The sequence below is a fragment of the Lissotriton helveticus genome, chromosome 6 (assembly GCF_964261635.1).
Source record: "Lissotriton helveticus chromosome 6, aLisHel1.1, whole genome shotgun sequence".
Taxonomy (NCBI): domain Eukaryota; kingdom Metazoa; phylum Chordata; class Amphibia; order Caudata; family Salamandridae; genus Lissotriton; species Lissotriton helveticus.
Window position 1 is genome coordinate 1,863,486,114 of NC_136067.1, and position 18,947 is coordinate 1,863,505,060.

An 18,947-nucleotide genomic window follows, 5' to 3' on the forward strand; every position below is an offset into this window, starting at 1 on the left:
GTGTCTGAGAGCATTGTGTGTGTGACAGTAACTTGTGTGTGTGAGGGCAGTGTGTGTCAATGCAACGGGGCTCATGTTATCGACCTAAGAAGCATGAAAAGTGTTTGTCTTGGAACGTCTGAGGGCAGCTCGTGTTACAAGCTTGCTTTGAAGACGGTCATGCAGCGCTGGGAGTGGAGCAGATGGTCCTGTTTATGACCTGCAGAGCGCGTGCGAAGTGGGCGCGGATGAAGTGACTGGGGGTGAGGGGGTGCGCAGCCTGGTGTGCTGAAGCCTGGCAGCAGAGGCGGCGCGCGCACACAAAGTGGCTAAGTGGCTGATGGCAAATGTACGCACATCAAAGGAGCCGAGGTAAAAATACAATGACGAAAACAAAGCATTGTGTGATATTCTTTACAGCTGAATTAAGGGAACATTCGCTCGAGCAAACGGGCAACCTAAACGAGAGGAAAACAAATCCTAGTGAGAAGGCAGAATGGGCAGGAAGAGAGGGGAACACCACGTGCACAGAGGGAGAGGAGGGGGTAGATGTCGAGAGAGCTTCAGGTGTGGAGAGATGATGATTGGGAGTCGGAGGGCAGGGAGACATCATGTGGGGAGACTGTTGGAAAGAGGGAGGTGTTTCAATATTGTTAGTAATGGAAAGAGTTGCTACCCACACTCAATGACACGTACAGTTAAAAGCCTATCAAGCAGGAATTAAAGATTGAGATGCATATAATTTAATATTACTAAACCAGGATTTCAAAATCACTCAAATTTTTATTGTGTCTCGGATGAGGCTGTATAAAATAGCATCGCGCTGAAAGAAGAAACTGGACGTGGTTTCTCCGACATACTTTGGCCTGCTCTACAGACCTTAGGGCTTTTTTATAAAGAACATATTTCTCAGGCAGCACTTTCATTCTTGCTCAGCGGTGGAGAGATTCATGCTTCAGCAGCGACAGGTCTGACTTGTGTACGGCAAAAGAGATATAATAAAGAGTAGCTCAGCTGGTGAGACGCAGGCAGTGGGGTGAGGTATGGCTTGTACGGTCGAAAAGGTGCGCTGGCCTGCAAGGCTAGTGGGCAGTATGCTCGAGTGGATTTCATGAGATCGGCTGGCCAGTTCTTTGCCAATCTGCAAGCAAAAATGTGACCTGCAGAGGCAGCGGCAATGAAAGCAACATGGAGAATGAGAGGGTGGGGAATGGAAGCTAAAGAATCGACAAGCATTCTTATCAGCAGTTAATTGATGGAGTCACATAAAGCTGACGACGGAGCAGGCGCTGTGCTGAAACATGGAGCACGGCGCCAGAGAAAAGTTATGCATGTGTTCGCAAATTCTATAAAGCATACATAAAAATAAACAAGCATTGGCGAACGGGAATGAAAATAAAAAAAACAAGCGAGAAGATGAGCGGCCGGGAAACTGAAAGTACGGCCGGCCGGCCAGCCATGAATAATTAGGGGAGGAGAAGCCGCACAGCACACGCTGGGAGAAGCCCTTTGATGTGCTGTGCGGCCGTGAAAAAATGCAACTAGGAGGGAGGGAGGGAGGGAGGCTGATGCGCGTGCTTGCTTAATCACGTGATTCACGTGAACTTAAAGAAAACCTCACCAAGAAGCCCTTGGTTTGACGAGGATTTCGAGCACTTGAATTCTCGCTCCGCTCAATGCGCTTGCGCGCATTGATAGGTCGCGAGACCTAAAAACCAAGACCTTTTGATTTTGCAAATTTTTCGTTGAAATATTGTGTTTGATTTAGTGATCACTTAGAATAAACGTTTTTAGTAACTTTGTTTTAACAATCCAGTAATACTTAACTAGCCATTACTGTTAGAGAAAACAATCCAGGCTTAGGTTTGGTTCAACAGGCCAAGAGCAGGGCCTTCAGCTTCATACAAGCAATAGCTTCACTAAGTGGGAAACACTTGAACATGCTCACAGAATCACCCAGTGCACAGCAAACCTTGCAATACAGACAGGCAAATTGAAAAGTTAGGAAAAGATATGCACGATGCTTCAATACCTTGTCTCCCCTCGTCATTGGTAAACAACCCGGGGTCGCTGCTGCCGCTGCTGATGCTGCTGCATTCACTAGAATGAGGAAGAGAAAGAGACATATCAAAGGAGCAATTAATCTCTCAATTGTTAAAAAAAGTGTGCAAGAGACAAGGAGGCGCTCAGATGGAACTTAAGCCGAAGAAAGATCTGAAACGGAAAATAAATAGGATGGCCATTTTTTTGAATCACACTGCAAATTTCCTGGTTCCATTAACCACAGAGCATATTATTTTGGGCACATAAAACCACAGGAATCTAATGGGACCCTGACAATAAGCCAGATGCAGCTGCGACGAGGTGCTGACACAATTGATGCATTGTATTATCTGCTTCCATCAAATGCTCACGGCTCCTCTCTTATGCAGTGCAATTCCGCTTGATCCCGGAACACCACTGCTCGCTAAAATGGGAGAATTCTAAATCAAACGCATTCACAGCCTTTCTTCAGCACATGAAGTACGGGAGCCGGCAGATGGAATTACTTTTCCTAACAACATTTGCGAATAATTCTAGAGACAATGCCACTTCTATTGTTCCCGAAAAAAGATGTGGTTGGTGGGCCTGGGAGGAAAGTAGCAAAAGTTTATAACTATGACGAACCATTTCATCAAAGCAGAGGTCACCCTGAATAAAATGAGCAACACGCGGAGGTGAGAGAGAACCAAAGCGGTGTGGGGGAAACCTAGGATAAAACAGGGATAAAAACAGCAGTGAAGAAGGCACGCACTGAGAACAATCATTGGCAAAGCCCTACGTTTGGTGTTCGCTCGCAAGTTTTTGCCATTGTCAAAGCATGTTTTATTTTGTCACGGTTTTCGTAAATCACATACATTCGCACATTCAGCAATCTTTGAATGTTTTATTAAAGATAAAACATTGAAAGACGGCTGCCTGTGAATACATCAGGGGTCCTATCTAAATGCCCACACAACTGCAGCCAATTTTGAATGCTTTTTATTAAATGAAAACCATTATGAGAGAGGTAACCCTGTATGTGTACGCATGTTTACACGTGTACAGGAGGCCAAGAAGCATTGCAGAATTACAGTTAAAAATGGGGCAACAACACAGGTCGTCTTCTGGCCTGGGTACAAACAAGCTGAACATGGAACACAGACGGGCACAGAAAATGAGCTCAGGTTTTAAAAGTCGGCGCTTCAGACTCTCATGCTTAAGATGTAAAAATGATGGTAATGCAAATAAACCAAACAGTGAGGAACTCTGCATGGCAATGATAGGTGTACCTGATGTATTCAATGCATACATACGTGCTGCCATAGAAGACATACTAGAGAGCAACACAATCACAACGTAAACCTTCGTAGACACTATAGTGCAGTGAATTACGCCAGTCTTTCTAAATATACTGCGCGGGCGAGCTCTAGGTCAAGAATTATTTGTTTCCAAATAAATAGTCTAAAAGAGCGTAGGGTTTAAGAAGATTGACCGAGAGTGATAATTCACCCAGCAGGGAATTCCCTTATGTGACCATCAAAAAAGGTATGTCCCATATTTTCTTCTTCTTTCAGTAGATTTTGCACCTCTTCAGTTGTAACGTTGTTTGAAAGCCTGACTTTGCAAAAGAAAACTATTTCAGCCTGGTGGAGAAAATAAGAAAGGTTATGAAAAATGTTTGTGCAATACAAACACTGAAGGCAAGCTTCTGCTACTTGAACTACTACAGACTCAGGAGACGGGTCATGTGAAATGTCTCTGGAGTGGAGTTGCATTTATTAAGCTAAATTCCAATTCGACAGTTCTTTAGAGAGGATACAAAAGATTATATACCGTAAATAATATACAACTGGCAAATAAAGTGCTTATGATATAATCGAGATTTCCGTGCGATCTGTGACCTGACCGGCCCCGGAGTATGCAGGATCAGCGAATATCCACGGTTGAGGTCTTTGGGTGCTTGCAGACCTGCCCAACACCATCGGCTCGAGGGGTGAGTTGAATATGACGCCGAGGGTGGTGCACGTGCAAGACTTGGACGTGTGCGTGTTGTGGGTGATCGGCCCAATAATGGCAGCTCCGCCCTGAGTCGTTCCAGTGCTCCCCGATGTAGAGAGCCACCCGGCCTCTCAACTACATTGTAACACTTTACACTCACGCACGCCTTCACCCTCGGGACGGGCACGCCCGAGGTATATATTAAAAGCGCGGAAGACCGCTCGGGGTCTTTCCGGCATACCCTCTAACTAACGTGTGTGTCCATTTATTGTATTGCATCCCTGTGCGCGAGGCCCTGACCTCGCCCACAACACTGGCGACGAGGCCGGTTCTGCTCCCACGCGTGCCTGGCCGCCCTGCCGGAGCTGTTCGCTCCTCACCTGCTGCCTGCTGCCGGCCGCTCCTGCCTGGCGGTATCTCTGGCCGCGGAGCTCGTCCGCCGGCCTGCTGTGTCCGCTCGAAGTCGGCTCCCCGCCCACGCGCCTCCCAGGTTGGAGCGCGTTCAGCTGGCGGGAGCCGCCTGGTGAGTGCCTCGCCCCTGCGGCCTTTGCCCGGCCCCCCCGCGCTGCGAGAGCTGCTGTCTGGGGCTCGCCCCGCTCTGCGCTCAGCGCGAGCGCGCTTTCCTGGCGTGCTGCCCCGGCGGGGGAGGGGTGAACAGGGGAGACGCTGCACGTCAGCCCCGAGGCCCTACCACGTGGTGCCTCCGACGCCTGTCTGGCCCTCCGCCTCCACCTGCTGTGTCCTGCGCGACGGTGCTGGCCTGCTTAGGCCCTACCCTCACAAGAAAAGAATCATTATTATCAGGAAACAAAGAAGGGTGTCAAAAGGATAATCAAGCACTGGCAAGTGCAACTGCTGTCTCGTCTAGAGACACTCAGTATAAGGTGGCTGATCGACCACCACCCACGCCACTTCCAGAGTGCAAGTCGCCTGCGCCACCGTCCACCCACCTTCCTTCACACTGCGCAGTCAACACAGGGGTGAAGTGACCCAAAGGAGAGGTCACCAACATGTCCAACCCCGATACAGGTGGCACATCCACGACGCCAGCCACTGCGGCCCCCGCGGTGCCTGCCACAACGGCCGCAGTACCGGGACCGGCTGGGCTTCCTCCACACAGAGACGCGGTCTCCCACGTGGTCAGTCATGCCCACACTGGGGCGGCCCCCATCCCGCCATTCAGCGAGACTGCGGACCCTGCCACTGCGGCGCCACGATGGAAGGCATGGTTGGGGCGTCTAAACCTATACTTCAGAGGGACCCGAGAAACCGATGACACGGTGAAGAGATCGCTCTTACTCCTATACGGTGGCCCCGAAATATACGACCTCTTTGAGTCTCTCCCGAACACTGGCGAGGATGATGACTATGAGGCAGCAGTAACTGCGCTGAACACCCACTTCGACCCCCAGGTGAACACCGACTATGAAAAGTTCAAGTTCAAGCGGGCGTGGCAGACGGAGGCTGAATCCGTGGACATGTATTATGCGAGGCTGCGCCGGCTGGCCAGCAGCTGCCCATTCGCCGACCCGCGCGAAGAAATTAGAGACCAAATCATCGTGGGTTGCAAATCGAAACTACTCCGGAAGCTCATCCTCAGGCAACCGGGAATCACTTTGGACGCCATTCTTGTCCTCGCTCGCTCCCACGAACTGTCGGACTCCAGAGCTGACGAGATGGAGTTGGCGCTACGGTCCCCCATAGCACCGCAGGCCGTGCCCAAAATGGCGCCCATCAAGGAAGAAACCGTTGACGCAATACAAAGAAGACCGACGGGCGGAAGAACACGACAGTGGCAACCCCGGGACGCTCAGTGTGCCTACTGTGGGGGAGACCATGCAGCGACCGCCGTGTGCAACGCAAAAGGAAAGACGTGCTCGAAGTGCGGCAGACTCAACCATTTTGCTGCTGTGTGCCAAGGAGGAAGATACAGGCCCAATGCACCGAGGTCGCGAGGCGGATACGGGTCTCGGTCGGCAACATCCAGAGTGAGACAATTATCACTAGAACAAGAACACCCGCCTCCAGACACGCAAGCCCAGAGCCGGAAACCATATTATGAAGATGAGGAGGACGATGAGGTGTACGTAGTATCCTATGTCAGCAGGATCGCCACCAGGAAGAGGCCGCCACCAATGTGCACGATATCCGTGGAAGGCTCCGAAATCAGAGCGCTTATTGACACGGGAGCTTCCGTGAACGTCATGGACTCTGACCAGTATGACCAAATGTCGCCTAAACCCACTCTCAACCCGTCAAACGCCCGGATATACACCTACGGAGGCACAGAACCCATGCCGCTACGCGGTGTCATCAGCACCACCATTCGAAATGGTGAGTACACGACAGAAGCTCGGTTCCACATAACCGAAGGAAAAAAGGGCACACTGCTCAGCTGCAACACAGCGGAAGATCTGGGACTGGTTTTCTTCGCCAACCAAGTCCACCAATCACACGCCAATACCATGCTCGAGGAGTTCCCTGCGCTCTTCAGTGGCCTCGGAAAGCTCAAGGGCAAGAAAGTCAAACTGCACATAGACACTTCCATCCGCCCTGTCGCCCTGCGACATCGAAGAGTGCCGTTCAACCTCCGCCCTCAGGTGGAAGAAGAGCTGAAGAAGCTCGAAGACCTTGACGTTATCGAGAAGGTGTCGGGACCGACTCCATGGGTGTCCCCACTGGTGGTAGCCCCCAAACCCAAGCAGCCTGGCGCCATCAGACTGTGCGTCGACATGAGACTGCCAAACACAGCGGTGAAAAGAGAGCGCCACATCACGCCCACCATGGACGACATTGTCGCGGACCTCAATGGGGCGAAGTGGTTCTCTAAACTCGACCTCAACGCGGGATACCACCAGTTAGAACTTGAACAAAGCAGCCGGTATATCACGACTTTCTCCACCCATGTCGGACTTAGGAGGTACAAGAGACTCAGCTTCGGAGTGTCGTCAGCGGCCGAAGTGTTTCAGAACGCGATAAAGGAAGTTCTGTCAGGGCTGTGTGGGGTCATCAACTTGAGTGACGACATCCTCATCTACTCGAACACACTGGAGGAACACCATGCACATCTCAGGGCCACCCTGAAAAGACTACAGGAGCATGGACTAACCCTCCACAGAGAGAAGTGCTCATTCTACCAGGAAGCAGTGGACTTCTTCGGCTACCGATTCACACGCGAAGGGCTCCAGGTTGACCCAAAGAAGGCGGAAGCCATCCAGAATGCCAGCACGCCCAGGAATCCCACCGAAGTGAGAAGCTTCCTCGGGATGGCCACGTACTGTGGCCGATTCATACCCAACCTGGCCGACCTGGCCGAACCCCTTCGCGCACTCACGAGACAGGACCAAGAATGGGAATGGACGTGCGCAGCAAACCAAGCCTTCCAGGAGATCAAGGCGAGCCTTCTGGACAAGGCCACGATGGCCTACTTCCAACCGCGCAGAAAGACCGAACTGGTCGTGGACGCCAGCCCGGTTGGTCTTGGCGCAGTTCTGCTACAGGAGTATGGACAGAACGAATGGAAGCCCGTCGCGTATGCGAGCAAGGCTCTCACGGACACCGAAACACGATATGCTCAAATCGAGCGGGAGGCGCTAGCCATCAAGTGGGCCTGCCACCACTTTCACTTATATCTCTGTGGACAGCCGTTCACCATCGTGACCGACCATAAGCCACTCTTACCCCTGTTTGCTGGATCCTCCCGGCTTGCCCCCCCCCCGCGGATTGAACGAGGGCCGTCCAGCTACAAGGCTACAATTTCAACTTGGTTTTCCGACCGGGCGCCCATAACCCAGCGGACTATCTGTCCAGACACCCCGATGTAACCCGAAAGGCAACCCCGCTGGCGGATGGTCAGGTGGTGGAGGAATTTGTCCACATGGTGTCCATGGCCGCTTGCCCGGAGACCCTCACCCTGCCGGAGATCGGAGAAGCCACCGCTGAAGATGAGACTCTGACCCGCGTCAAGAGAGCCCTGGAAACAGGAAGCTGTACTCGGTTTCTGGATGGAGCCCAAGGACTTCGACCGGAAATAAGCCATGCCCGACAACAGTTATGGCAGATCCGCCATGAATTGAGCGTCGGCGATGAAGGCATTATACTGCGAGGGCATCTCATTGCATCTCATCCGAATGGACGATCTGTCTGACCCCGCTGCTATAAAGCTGTCCGACACCTTGACTCCGCTGAGCTTTATCCCCTACTTGAGGGGGCCGACTCATGCTAAGGGGCACACGCTGGATCAGGTCTTCTCCACTGCGCCTCTGGTGGTGGAAGAGATTCTCCCGGTTGTGTGGTTGGATCACTGCCTTGCTAAATTTTCTATCATTGGCAGTGTTAGATCGTCCGTCCCTGCCCCTCAGCAACGGGCTGGTGCTGCCAGAGCGTTCAATCGAGTGACCCCTGAGATGTTGGCTCAGGCCGCTGTGGATCACCCCTGCCCGCTTGTCGGTGACCTCGAGAGAGACCTGGAGTCCCTGCAGGAGTGGCTTGCGGATAGGCTTGATGATCTGGCCCCGGTGTTGCCTCCCCGCTTAACATCTAAGCGGGTCTCGGCCCCTTGGTTTACTGCAGCACTGCGGGCTACGCGGCAGCAGTGCAAGGTTGCCGAAAGGGCCTGGCGGGCACACTATGACATTGTGGACAGGTCTGCCTACAAACGCGCGGTGAATGACTACCATCGGGATATCCGCCTTGCAAAGAAAATTTATCTTGCGGACAGAATCGACGCAGCATCGAACTCTAGTAAGGAAATCTTTACTATTGTGAGAGAATTTACTTCTCCCCGGACCGTCATGTCGGAAGAGGCGCCCCTAGAGTCCTGGGCGGCGGACCTTGCCTGTTTTTTTACGGCCAAGATAAAGCTTATTCAGGATTCTTTTCCATCGGGAGCGCCTGAGGAAACATCGTCTATTTCCGAGGCTGGCCTTCCCTCTCTCGTTTGGCAGGGCGCCGTTTTGGCCGAGTTTCCATCTCTGCCGGCCTCTGCCTCCTTAGCACTTATGGGCAATTTAAAATCGGGGTCGCCACTTGACCCATGCCCAGCTAAGCTCCTGGGTAAGTTGGCGGAGGTGGTTAACCCACTGGCGAACCCTCTTCTCAATCTTTCGTTGAGTCAGGGAGTGGTTCCGCCAGGATGGAAGCAGGCGATGGTCATCCCGCTGCTAAAAAAACCGGGGCTCGACCCGAAGGTCCCAGCCAATCATAGACCGATTTCGCTGTTGCCGGCCCTCGTTAAAATCCTGGAGAAGCACGTCCAGTCGGTGCTCTCCAATTTCCTGGAGTCTCATGAGATCTTGCACGACTCCCAGTCTGGCTTCCGCACTAATCGTAGTACCGAAACCGCGCTCCTTGAGGTCTCTGAAACCATCAAGGGAGTGTTGGATACCGGGGGCAAAGTCATGCTGGTGTTGCTGGATTTGTCGGCGGCTTTTGACACCGTCCCCCATGATGGCCTTCTCGCAAGACTCTATGAGATTGGCCTGCGGGGGACGGTGTTCAAATGGTTTTCATCCTTTCTTGCCGACCGCCGGCAAACGATCTGGACGCCGCCTGACACCGCTGTGATGCCGCCATTGGGAGTCGGGGTCCCGCAGGGCTCTATTTTGAGCCCGACCCTCTTTAATATCTTTCTGTCCCCTTTGGCGGCGGTCGTGGAGTCTTTCGGTGTCCGGATCGTGTCATATGCCGACGACACCCAGCTCCTCTTCTCTTGCGAGAGAGGGGCTGACTTTGACGGGGAGAGTATCCGGAGTTGCCTTGGGGCTGTGTTTTCATGGTTCCAACTGCACAGCCTCAAGTGCAACTCCGATAAGTCCGAGGTACTCTTTTTCGGGTGCGATGCGGAGCCTAGCTGGCAGGCCTGGTGGCCCACTGACATGTTCCCTCCGTCCGGCTCTTCCCCTGTGGCTAAGAACTTGGGGGTTAAGATGGATGGGGGACTGTCAATGAAAGCCCAGATTTTCGGGGTGACCGGCACCTGCTTCGGCCTATTAAAAATGCTGCGGAGGTTCCTGCCTCTTTTGTCGGAGGAGCATAGGAGGCTGACAGTGCAGGCCCTGATAGGCTCCAGGTTGGATTACGCCAACATTCTCTACCTGGGCCTACCTGAGTACCTGCTGCAGCGGCTTCAGGTCGCGCAGAATGCGGCGGCCAGGGCCATTTTTGGTCTAAACAGGCGCGCCAGTGCCTCTGGGTTAATTAGGACTTTGCATTGGCTTCCGATCCGTAAACGGATCGCTTTTAAGGCCATGATATTGGCCTATAAGGCACTCCACGCTGTAGGAGCTAAACATCTCCAGAAGAGAGTGGTCTTTTACCATCCGGGCCGCTCTCTGCGGTCTGAATCGCTGCTTATGGCGGTCGTCCCTCGCATTAAGAGAGCTCGCCGGGGCGGCCGTTCTTTCAGTCTGCTAGCCCCACAGATGTGGAACGCGCTTCCACTCTCACTTCGGGGAGCGACTAGTCTTTTGGACTTCAGGAGAGGTCTTAAAACCTGGTTGTTCACCCAGTAGGCCTCACTAGTTGCTCTTTCTTGTTTCTTTGTGTGTGTGTGGTCTCTTTGTGTTCTTTTTAATTGCGTTATGTTATTTTGAATCTGTTCCCCTTACCCAAAGCGCCGGGACACTCTTTTTGAGTATCCGTTGCGCTATATTAAAAACATAAATAACATAACATAACATAACATTGTGGTACCTGCAAGCCTCCAACAACAGACACTTGCGATCGCCCACACGGGCCACCAGGGAACAGCCAAGACAAAGGCCCGGCTGCGCCACAAAGTATGGTTCCCAGCCATGGATCGCATGGTGGATGAGATGGTGCGCTCCTGCCATGCCTGCACCATCACGGGGTCAGATCCAGCTCCGGCCCCAGTCATCACCGAAGAGGCAGCGACAACACCCTGGACTCAACTGAGCATAGACTTCGGAATCTTCCCAGACGGACGGCACATGCTGGTAGTTGTGGACTCTTTCTCGAAGTTCCCCGTTGTGGAATTGCTAGCTTCCACAGCGTTCGGACCCGTCAGAAAAGCATTGGACCACATCTTTGCTACGATGGGACTCCCAGAGGAGGTGAAGTCGGACAATGGACCCCCTTTTCAAGGGCGAGAGTTCCAAGCGTACCTGGAAGGACTGGGGATTAGACACCGCAAGATCACACCGCTGTGGCCGCAAGCGAACGGCGAAGTGGAGAGGCTCATGCGGACTCTCAACAGGGCACTCCGCATCGCTGTCAATGATGGGAATGATCTGGAAGCTGCGCTGGACCAATTCCTGAGTGCCTACCGACAGACCCCGCATAGCACCACCCATTGCGCACCGGCACATGTCCTGTTCAAGAGAGCACCAAGAGGCAACCTCCCTGCGTCGTCTACGTGGATCCCGGAAGAGAGAGATGGTGCCGCCATCCAGGCACGGAGAACTGTCACGAACCAGAAAGCCAGTGAAAGGAGACATGCAAAACACCCCGGGTTGCAGGAAGGAGACACCGTCGTGATACTCGATCGGCACCCTGGGTGGAAGTTCAGAACCCCATTTGAACCGGAAAGATGGATCGTGGAGAAAATTCGAGGGACAATGGTGACTGCCCGTCTCGGCCAACAGACCGTCACACGCAATGTGTCATGCTTCAAAAAGATAGGGAGACCGGATGGGGTTCCCAGGGACGTCGATGAAACCATCGAGGCCGGATCTGGCGGTCAGGATGATGCCAGATCGGGGGACCAAGACTCCGATCCCCTCCAGAACCCTGACCAGCCACGAGAAGACAGACGACATCTTGTCAGGCCCCAAAGTGAGATGTCCGGGGATACCCCTTCCACCCGAGACGATGATACAGCCCCGGCTGGGGCTGTTGGATCTCCCGTCCGGCACAATCACCGATATCACCTGCGGCCCAATCCGGGGCCCAGCCAAAGACTCCGAGACTTTGTGTGCACTTCCCCTTAGCCATGTGCATGAGCAGTCTAGGACATAATCTAAATTGAAGGAGGGATGTAGAGAGCCACCCGGCCTCTCAACTACATTGTAACACTTTACACTCACGCACGCCTTCACCCTCGGGACGGGCACGCCCGAGGTATATATTAAAAGCGCGGAAGACCGCTCGGGGTCTTTCCGGCATACCCTCTAACTAACGTGTGTGTCCATTTATTGTATTGCATCCCTGTGCGCGAGGCCCTGACCTCGCCCACAACACCCTTCTGTAACACAGGCCTAAGTGGCCGTGGAGCGGGCTGATGTCCCCGTAGAAGCCTCCGAGGACAGGGCTGAGTACAGGAGACAGGCCGGGGCATGATGGGGCCTCTTGCTTCTACCAGAGCTGCTGAGATACCGCTGGGGCAAATAATTCACACACTGGAACGCTGAAGTCCCGACAATGACACAAAGGCCTCTACAGCCTACTGGAGACGGGATACCATATCCTCTGACTTGGTTCTGGGCCATCTGGCTGCTCGTGCCCTTCTGTAGACTGGCATCTATCCCACCTCACATGGACGGGGGACGGAGATGAGGTGGGTCATGGTGACTGTGAGGTAGATGGGTTGGGATTCCCGCAGGGAGTCATGGTGGTGATAGTCGGGGCGGGGGACAGACTGAAAGTTTCTGTTGGGGTGCACTTCTCCAATAGACCCTCAGGATACAAGGGGACTAATCCCCCCATCTCCCAATGCACTAGGAGGTGCGACTGCAGTCTCCTGCTTCTAGGGGGCGGGCCTCCTCTCACCAAGCTAAAAAGAGCCGCTGCAATCCCGCAGAATGGGATGCACACGGGCCACGCCGGGGCAAGGGTGGGCCCATCTTGCGCTCATTAGCACCAGGAGGAGGTGGGGCAGGTCCACCCCCCTTGGCCTGTCTATGCTGGTTACCACTTGGTTTCGTTTGGCTTGACCCAGAGATTAACTCGGCCATGACACAAGTACAGGTACTCTTTTTTGGTTCTTTCGAGTCACTGTGCTCGCACGCAGAGTTATCACCATGAATCTTGGCCGTGATTGGTCTTCACCAGATCTCCATGCAGTAACTGGCAGTTGTTTCAGGCCGACATCGTATTGGAACATTAACTATTCTGCCCACGTAGTACCGGTGCCTTTCTGCTGGGGACTTCAATTTTCACATAACGTACTCTAGGCGAGATGTACGACCCTTTCTGGCGATCGCAAATGGGAAATCGTCCCGTTTGCTACCACTTAAAAGGGTTGTGGGATGTACAACCCCATTTTGCGAGTCAGTAAACTATTACTGACTCCTAAAATAGTGTTTGCAGGTCGCTATTAGGAAGGGGCGTGCCAAGGGCGTCCCTGCCTAATAGTGAGTCGCACAGGTATGTAAGATTGTTTTGTTACCGCAAATGCAGGTCACAAAACAATCGCAGTTACCACCTACTTCATGTGGGTCGTAACACAGTAGCAAACGGGAAGGGGTTCCAATGGGACCCCTTCCCCTTTGTGAATGTATGTGAAAATATATTTTAAGAGCAGGCAATCCTCCCACAGACCACTGCCTACTCATAAAAAATTAAAAGAAAACTTTTCATTTTTTTCTTTTAAACACATCCTGTTTTCCTTTAAGAAAAACAGGCTGCATTTTAAAAAAAAGTTGCTTTATTTAAAAAGCAAACGCTGACATGGTGGTCTGCTGTCCCCAGCAGCCACCATCCACGTGATATGTGAGATTCCTAAGGGGTTGCAAATTGCGAACTAGCCCATTAATATTAATGAGGTAGGTCTTTAGCAACCCCATTAGGAATCGCAAACAGTTTCTGAGACACTATTGTACATTCCATTTTGCGAGTCGCAAAATGGCTGGCCCTCTGTGCGTTCATTTTGTATTCCTTGTATAGTATTATATGTCGGGGTTGGGGCACTATATATATATATATATCTGTTCTTGCACTGGGTCTATTAGTACTCAGACTTTGGAAGGTGTTGTGGGGTCTGGGTGGTGAGATTATGGGGGGGGAAGAGAAAAGCATCTGCCACCAAGTTATTGTCACTACATACCGCTCCTCTAGTCTCCACCATAGATGATTTTTTTAAATTGTTGGGGTGGTTTTGAAGGCGATTGAGCTGACAGAAAGAAGGCTGTCTCTGATTAGAGACAGTCTTCCCCAGACGTTTCCCTGTTACCCTTGCTGCCCCGAGGTCTCCAGGAGAATAGAGGAGCTGGGAGGTACAAGTGACATTAGTGAGTTAAGGGGTGGCTAAGGGGGCCTTACAGAGGTCACAGACCCTCTTGCAAGGGGTGGCGCTCCTGGGATAGGATCAGGAATCCACACCCTTAAGCCCCATTGTCAGCCCTAGGTTTAAGCGGAGGAAGCGTGTGGCAGCTCCCTACCAGAGGAGCACCCAAGCTGATCCGGTTGTTCAAATAGACTCCTGCAGTCTATATTTCCTCTACAAAGGATTCACTTTCCGAGTTCAAGGCTGTTTTAAATGGCAAACTAGATCCTATTTTGTCCAGGTTAACTGAAATTGAATCCAGAGTCTCATCAATCTGGGATCGTATAAATACCGTGGGGATTTCGCAGGAAGGGCAGCATACTTCACCTGTGATTATCAACTCCACTGATTTGGTCCCATCATAAAGTACTAGCATCCCCTCCAAGGACTCCGGAGCTCCAGTGCATACGCTTCAGTCATGTAGGTGCTCAAAGGGTGCCCCATTGTTACCCGAGGGCCAAGTTGCACCAGGGGATGTGTTTAGCTCCCACGTACCACCCAGCCAATTTGCTCCCTCTTAAAACTGGTGTGGTGCTTAATCTGCACCTGGAAGCAACCCCATATGTGGTGGTTCTGGGGAATGTTCTGCCTGGGGCCAACTCTGTACCAGAATCTTTTGATGAGTTAAAAAACAAAGTGGTACATTGACTCAAATTGCATTCCATCATTCTGGTTCAATCAATATGTTTCAGAAGGTTAGCTGATTGGGCCCGAATAGTAAGAGATGGGCGGGGGATTGTGTGTTGGTACATTTTAGCCAGTCTGCCTTCGCTGTTCGCATCCTGGCCACCCTGAGTCCACCTAGGTCTTTCAATCCGTCTAGTATCCTAGCACTCTTGCTGGGTTTTATAATAAGCCTGAGAAGGTTTGTTGTTCTTTTACGAACCAGGTATGGCAGAAGAGGGACTTTCAAGGTCATTTTTGTGCAGCCCCATTGCAGCTTCCAGCTTTGAGTCTCTCGAACAGATCCGCTCCTCTAAGCAGTCTCGAGTTGTTGATTGACTGATCACCCCTGGTTCACCCCGTTACTCTCTAGGTCTACCTTTTCCCGAGAGGTCTCTGTGGCTGGCTACCAGAACAATTTGAAACTGTTAACGTGAAACATTGCAGGGTTATCTGCAAAGTTTACTGATTTCACCTAGGTGCAGTCTGTCAAATCCTAGCTCCAGGTATCTATCTTGGAAAAACACCTACTTTTTAGAAGGATACAAGACTTACTTGGTCAGTGGATATACTTCTTAAAATCTACTCACAGTCGCTCTTAGAACTGAAAAGGGTAAAGGATCTGTTCCTAGAGCGGCCTTGTTAGCTAGAGAACAGGCAGAGTTGGTGAAACCCACAGTGAGGGGACACATGCTCTTGAAAACAGTCCAGCATGTGGAGCCCTACCGAACACAGGTACCCAATTTGAGGGACAGATTTGTTTTGACTACTTTTAGATTTAACCTGTTACATGACCTCATGGCCTCACTTAGAGGCTGGGGTCATTCAGGTTCCATGTTGCCCTGCGGCTGCAACAATAGATCTCCGCAGGATACTTTACACTAGGTAATGTTTAGCAAATATTTTAGTATGTCTAGAAAGAAATGTATCATCTCGCTGCTGAAGCCCTCGAACTTTACCCAAGCACCTTAGATACTTGCAGATGCTTCTAAATGAACATGTTTTATTTGCGGTCTCTGTCAATGTATTGCTACGGATGGGGTGCCTTTTTTATCTGTTTTTATTGTCACTTGGTAATTAATTTTAATTCTTTGTATTTTATGCATATGTGTTACATTTGTATGACTGTATGTGCTGTGCTTCTTACTCTTTTATGGTTGTTGTTGCAACCAAATAAAGATATTTTACGATAGGATAGTCGCAACCCCGAGACAACAGGGATCCCCTTTGCTGACAAGTGATTCTATACACATCGTGCTGCCTGGCAGAGAATGTCTGCGGATAGTGGCTACTGTGTAGGCTGTCGCTCTGGGCAGGACAGAGACCCTATTTTGTACCACCACTGATAGATTCCACTGACCATGCTTCCCACCCAGCAGTCACTGTATACAGACCTGGGCATCTTATCCACTACCTTTCTTGTTGGACAGGACTCTTTCCCAGGAGGCTGCAACATTTCGGAGCTATCCTTGAATGGGTCCTGAGGGAGTGCCTGGATGGTGAAGGACGGTGGAGCGTGTCGACCTCTCAGGGAGAAAATCAATCACTTAGTTAGGCCTGGAGACTATTCTGTGGCAGCAAATGACAGCAGATCAGCTGTTAACCCACCCGTTGATGAGGGAATGGCCTCTGTGCCAGAAAGTCTACTGTCGATTTGGGAGTACCGGGCGGATTTTGAAGGCACGACTGAGGAGGCTAGTATGGAGCTTTCTTAATGGTGATGGGACCTTTCGCAAAGTGGTGGAAGGTACAACCGACGTCGAAAACAACGAATCCTCCACAGAGGATGATCTGCGACTTCTCAAATGGGATTCCACCAACCTCCGAGATGCAGCCTTATATTTGGAGCGGAGGACATGAAAGGAAGATCCCAGCATAATAATTTGCGTCTGGTGGGGTCCCCAGAAGACATAGAAGGAGTATGCCCTGAAATCTTTTTCACTGATTGGTTCATGTCCTGGGTCCCTGCACACTACCTATTCTCATGCTTAATCAAAAGAGAGCACAGGATCCTTACTACCAGACCCTCGCCGGGAGCCCCGCCTGCTCTTATTGAAATTGTTAAATTATCTGAGCAGGGACGCTACTGTAAAAGCTGCTCGCACCCCACAAAATGCCCTTTTAAATTTGACTAAGATTAAATACCGTGATATTTCCAGATTATAGAATCAGTTTCCAGCTACAGCGGAGAACCTTCACTCTAGTCAAGGCCATGATGAAAGCCTTGAAACTTACTTATATGCTCCTCTTTCTGACAAAACTCAAAATTATTCACCAGGGTAAGACACTTCTTTGACATAGCAGAGGAGGCCTGGGCTTTGGCTGAAGAAAGACTTAACCTCAAAACCAAGATTCACAAAAATCTAATGAAGTAAATGACTGGGCAATCGTGCACCCCAAGTACAAATGCTGTAGATGACTTGTTAATGCCAAGGCGGCTCTTGAGGAAAGAGCCAGATTAGATAAAGGGGGCAAATGCTCGGCATCCGAGGAAGGTGACTCATGTCCCTACCCCCTTATGCGTCTTCTGTGTAGTGGGTCTAGCGTGCACGGCTCAAGTTGTACTACTCCAGTGACGCTTTATGGGGCTAAGATACCATGACTAATGTTCCCCAAACCCTGTGATTCCATCGCGCTTGAGTATTTGCAAGCATCCCCCAGAACCCGTAATTCCATTATGCTTGAATCCATGCTAGCTTCCTCCAGAGTCCCGTGAGCCAACTGCAAGCCTTGCTCCAACTGTTACTAAGGTCTTGGTGTTGTTTTCCATTATGCATGTTCGAGTGACAAGGATGCATTAGTTTCCTGTTATTTGATTCCAATTGTCAAGTTGCACTGGTCAAAGTGAGTGTACTAACGTGTTTTCTTCAGACAGCCATGTGCCCCACATGCCACATGTGATCTAGCTACATCTGCTGAGCCTTTGAGAGGGTATATAAACCCCGCTCGTTCCAGAGTCGTGGCTTGGCCTCGCTCTCTGCGGAACAAGCTTCACCCTTCTCACTCAGGTGAAGAATCCAGCTGGCGGTACAAAAGGGGGTGGTGATGGACGGAGCATCTGACCTAATCAAACACTCACACCCAGTCAACAGATCTGGGTTTAATCCATCACGTTCTTTAACCCACTCTGCCACCCCAGTTCAGACATGGCCATATGCAAATCAGTGTGACCCTGTGCTTCATGGGAACAGTCCAGCCCGAACTGCCAAGCCATGCCTTCCCTGGACCGGAACCAAGCTTCCTAGGACCGGTTTCTGGCATTGCAGTCGTCTTCAGCCAGGCTTGCTTGAATCCAGTGGCAAAGTGAGCAAGGGACTCACGTCTGAGCATACCCTGCCAACTTATGGCGAACAAAGCGGTATAAAAGGGGGTGGTGATGGACGGAGCATAATAACCCATCAAACACTCACACCCAGTCAACAGATCTGGGTTTAATCCATCACCGTTCTTTAGCCCACTCTGCCACCCCAGTTCAGACATGGCCATATGCAAATCAGTCTGACCCTGTGCCTCATGGGAACAGTCCAGCCCGAACTGCCAAGCCATGCCTTCCCTGGACCGGAAACAAGCTTCCTAGGACCGGTTTCTGGCATTGCAGCCGTCTTCAACCAGGCTTGCTTGAATCCAGTGGCAAAGTGAGCAAGGGACTCACGTCTGAGCATACCCTGCCAACTTATGGCGAACAAAGCGGTGCAAAAGGGGGTGGTGATGGACGGAGCATCTGAACCAATCAAACACTCACACCCAGTCAAAAGAATCCAGCTGGAACAGATAAGTGTCCCAGTCTTCTTCAAGTCCAAGTGAACCAGTGGTTCCCGTGGCGCCAGCTCCCTTGACGTCTTTTTCCTTTCTCTCTCCTGCACAGCTACTCCGGACCCCCCGCGACTCCCTTAGTCAAAGCCTCAAGATCTTCTTCGAACTTCAAGAAAACTAACAATGGGAGGGGGGCGGGAAAGTTGGGACAATAATAGCTTGTAACATTGAGAGGTATGATTTGCCATGGCTATCCTATTATGACTCGGACGTGTAAGTGCTGGTTTTATTTTCTGTATTGTTAAACAAA

At 51.3% G+C, this 18,947-nt stretch overlaps 1 protein-coding gene across 2 annotated transcripts in view; it reads right to left on the reverse strand.

Moving 5' to 3' along the window:
- GPATCH2 (G-patch domain containing 2) overlaps positions 1 to 18,947 on the reverse strand; it is a 657,478-nt gene that overhangs the window by 535,660 nt on the left and 102,871 nt on the right. For both annotated transcript variants that reach the window (XM_078649787.1, XM_078649788.1), the window contains exon 3: positions 2,012 to 2,079. In XM_078649787.1, the coding sequence (XP_078505913.1) occupies positions 2,012 to 2,079 (68 nt within the window). The remainder of the gene's footprint in view (positions 1 to 2,011; positions 2,080 to 18,947) is intronic.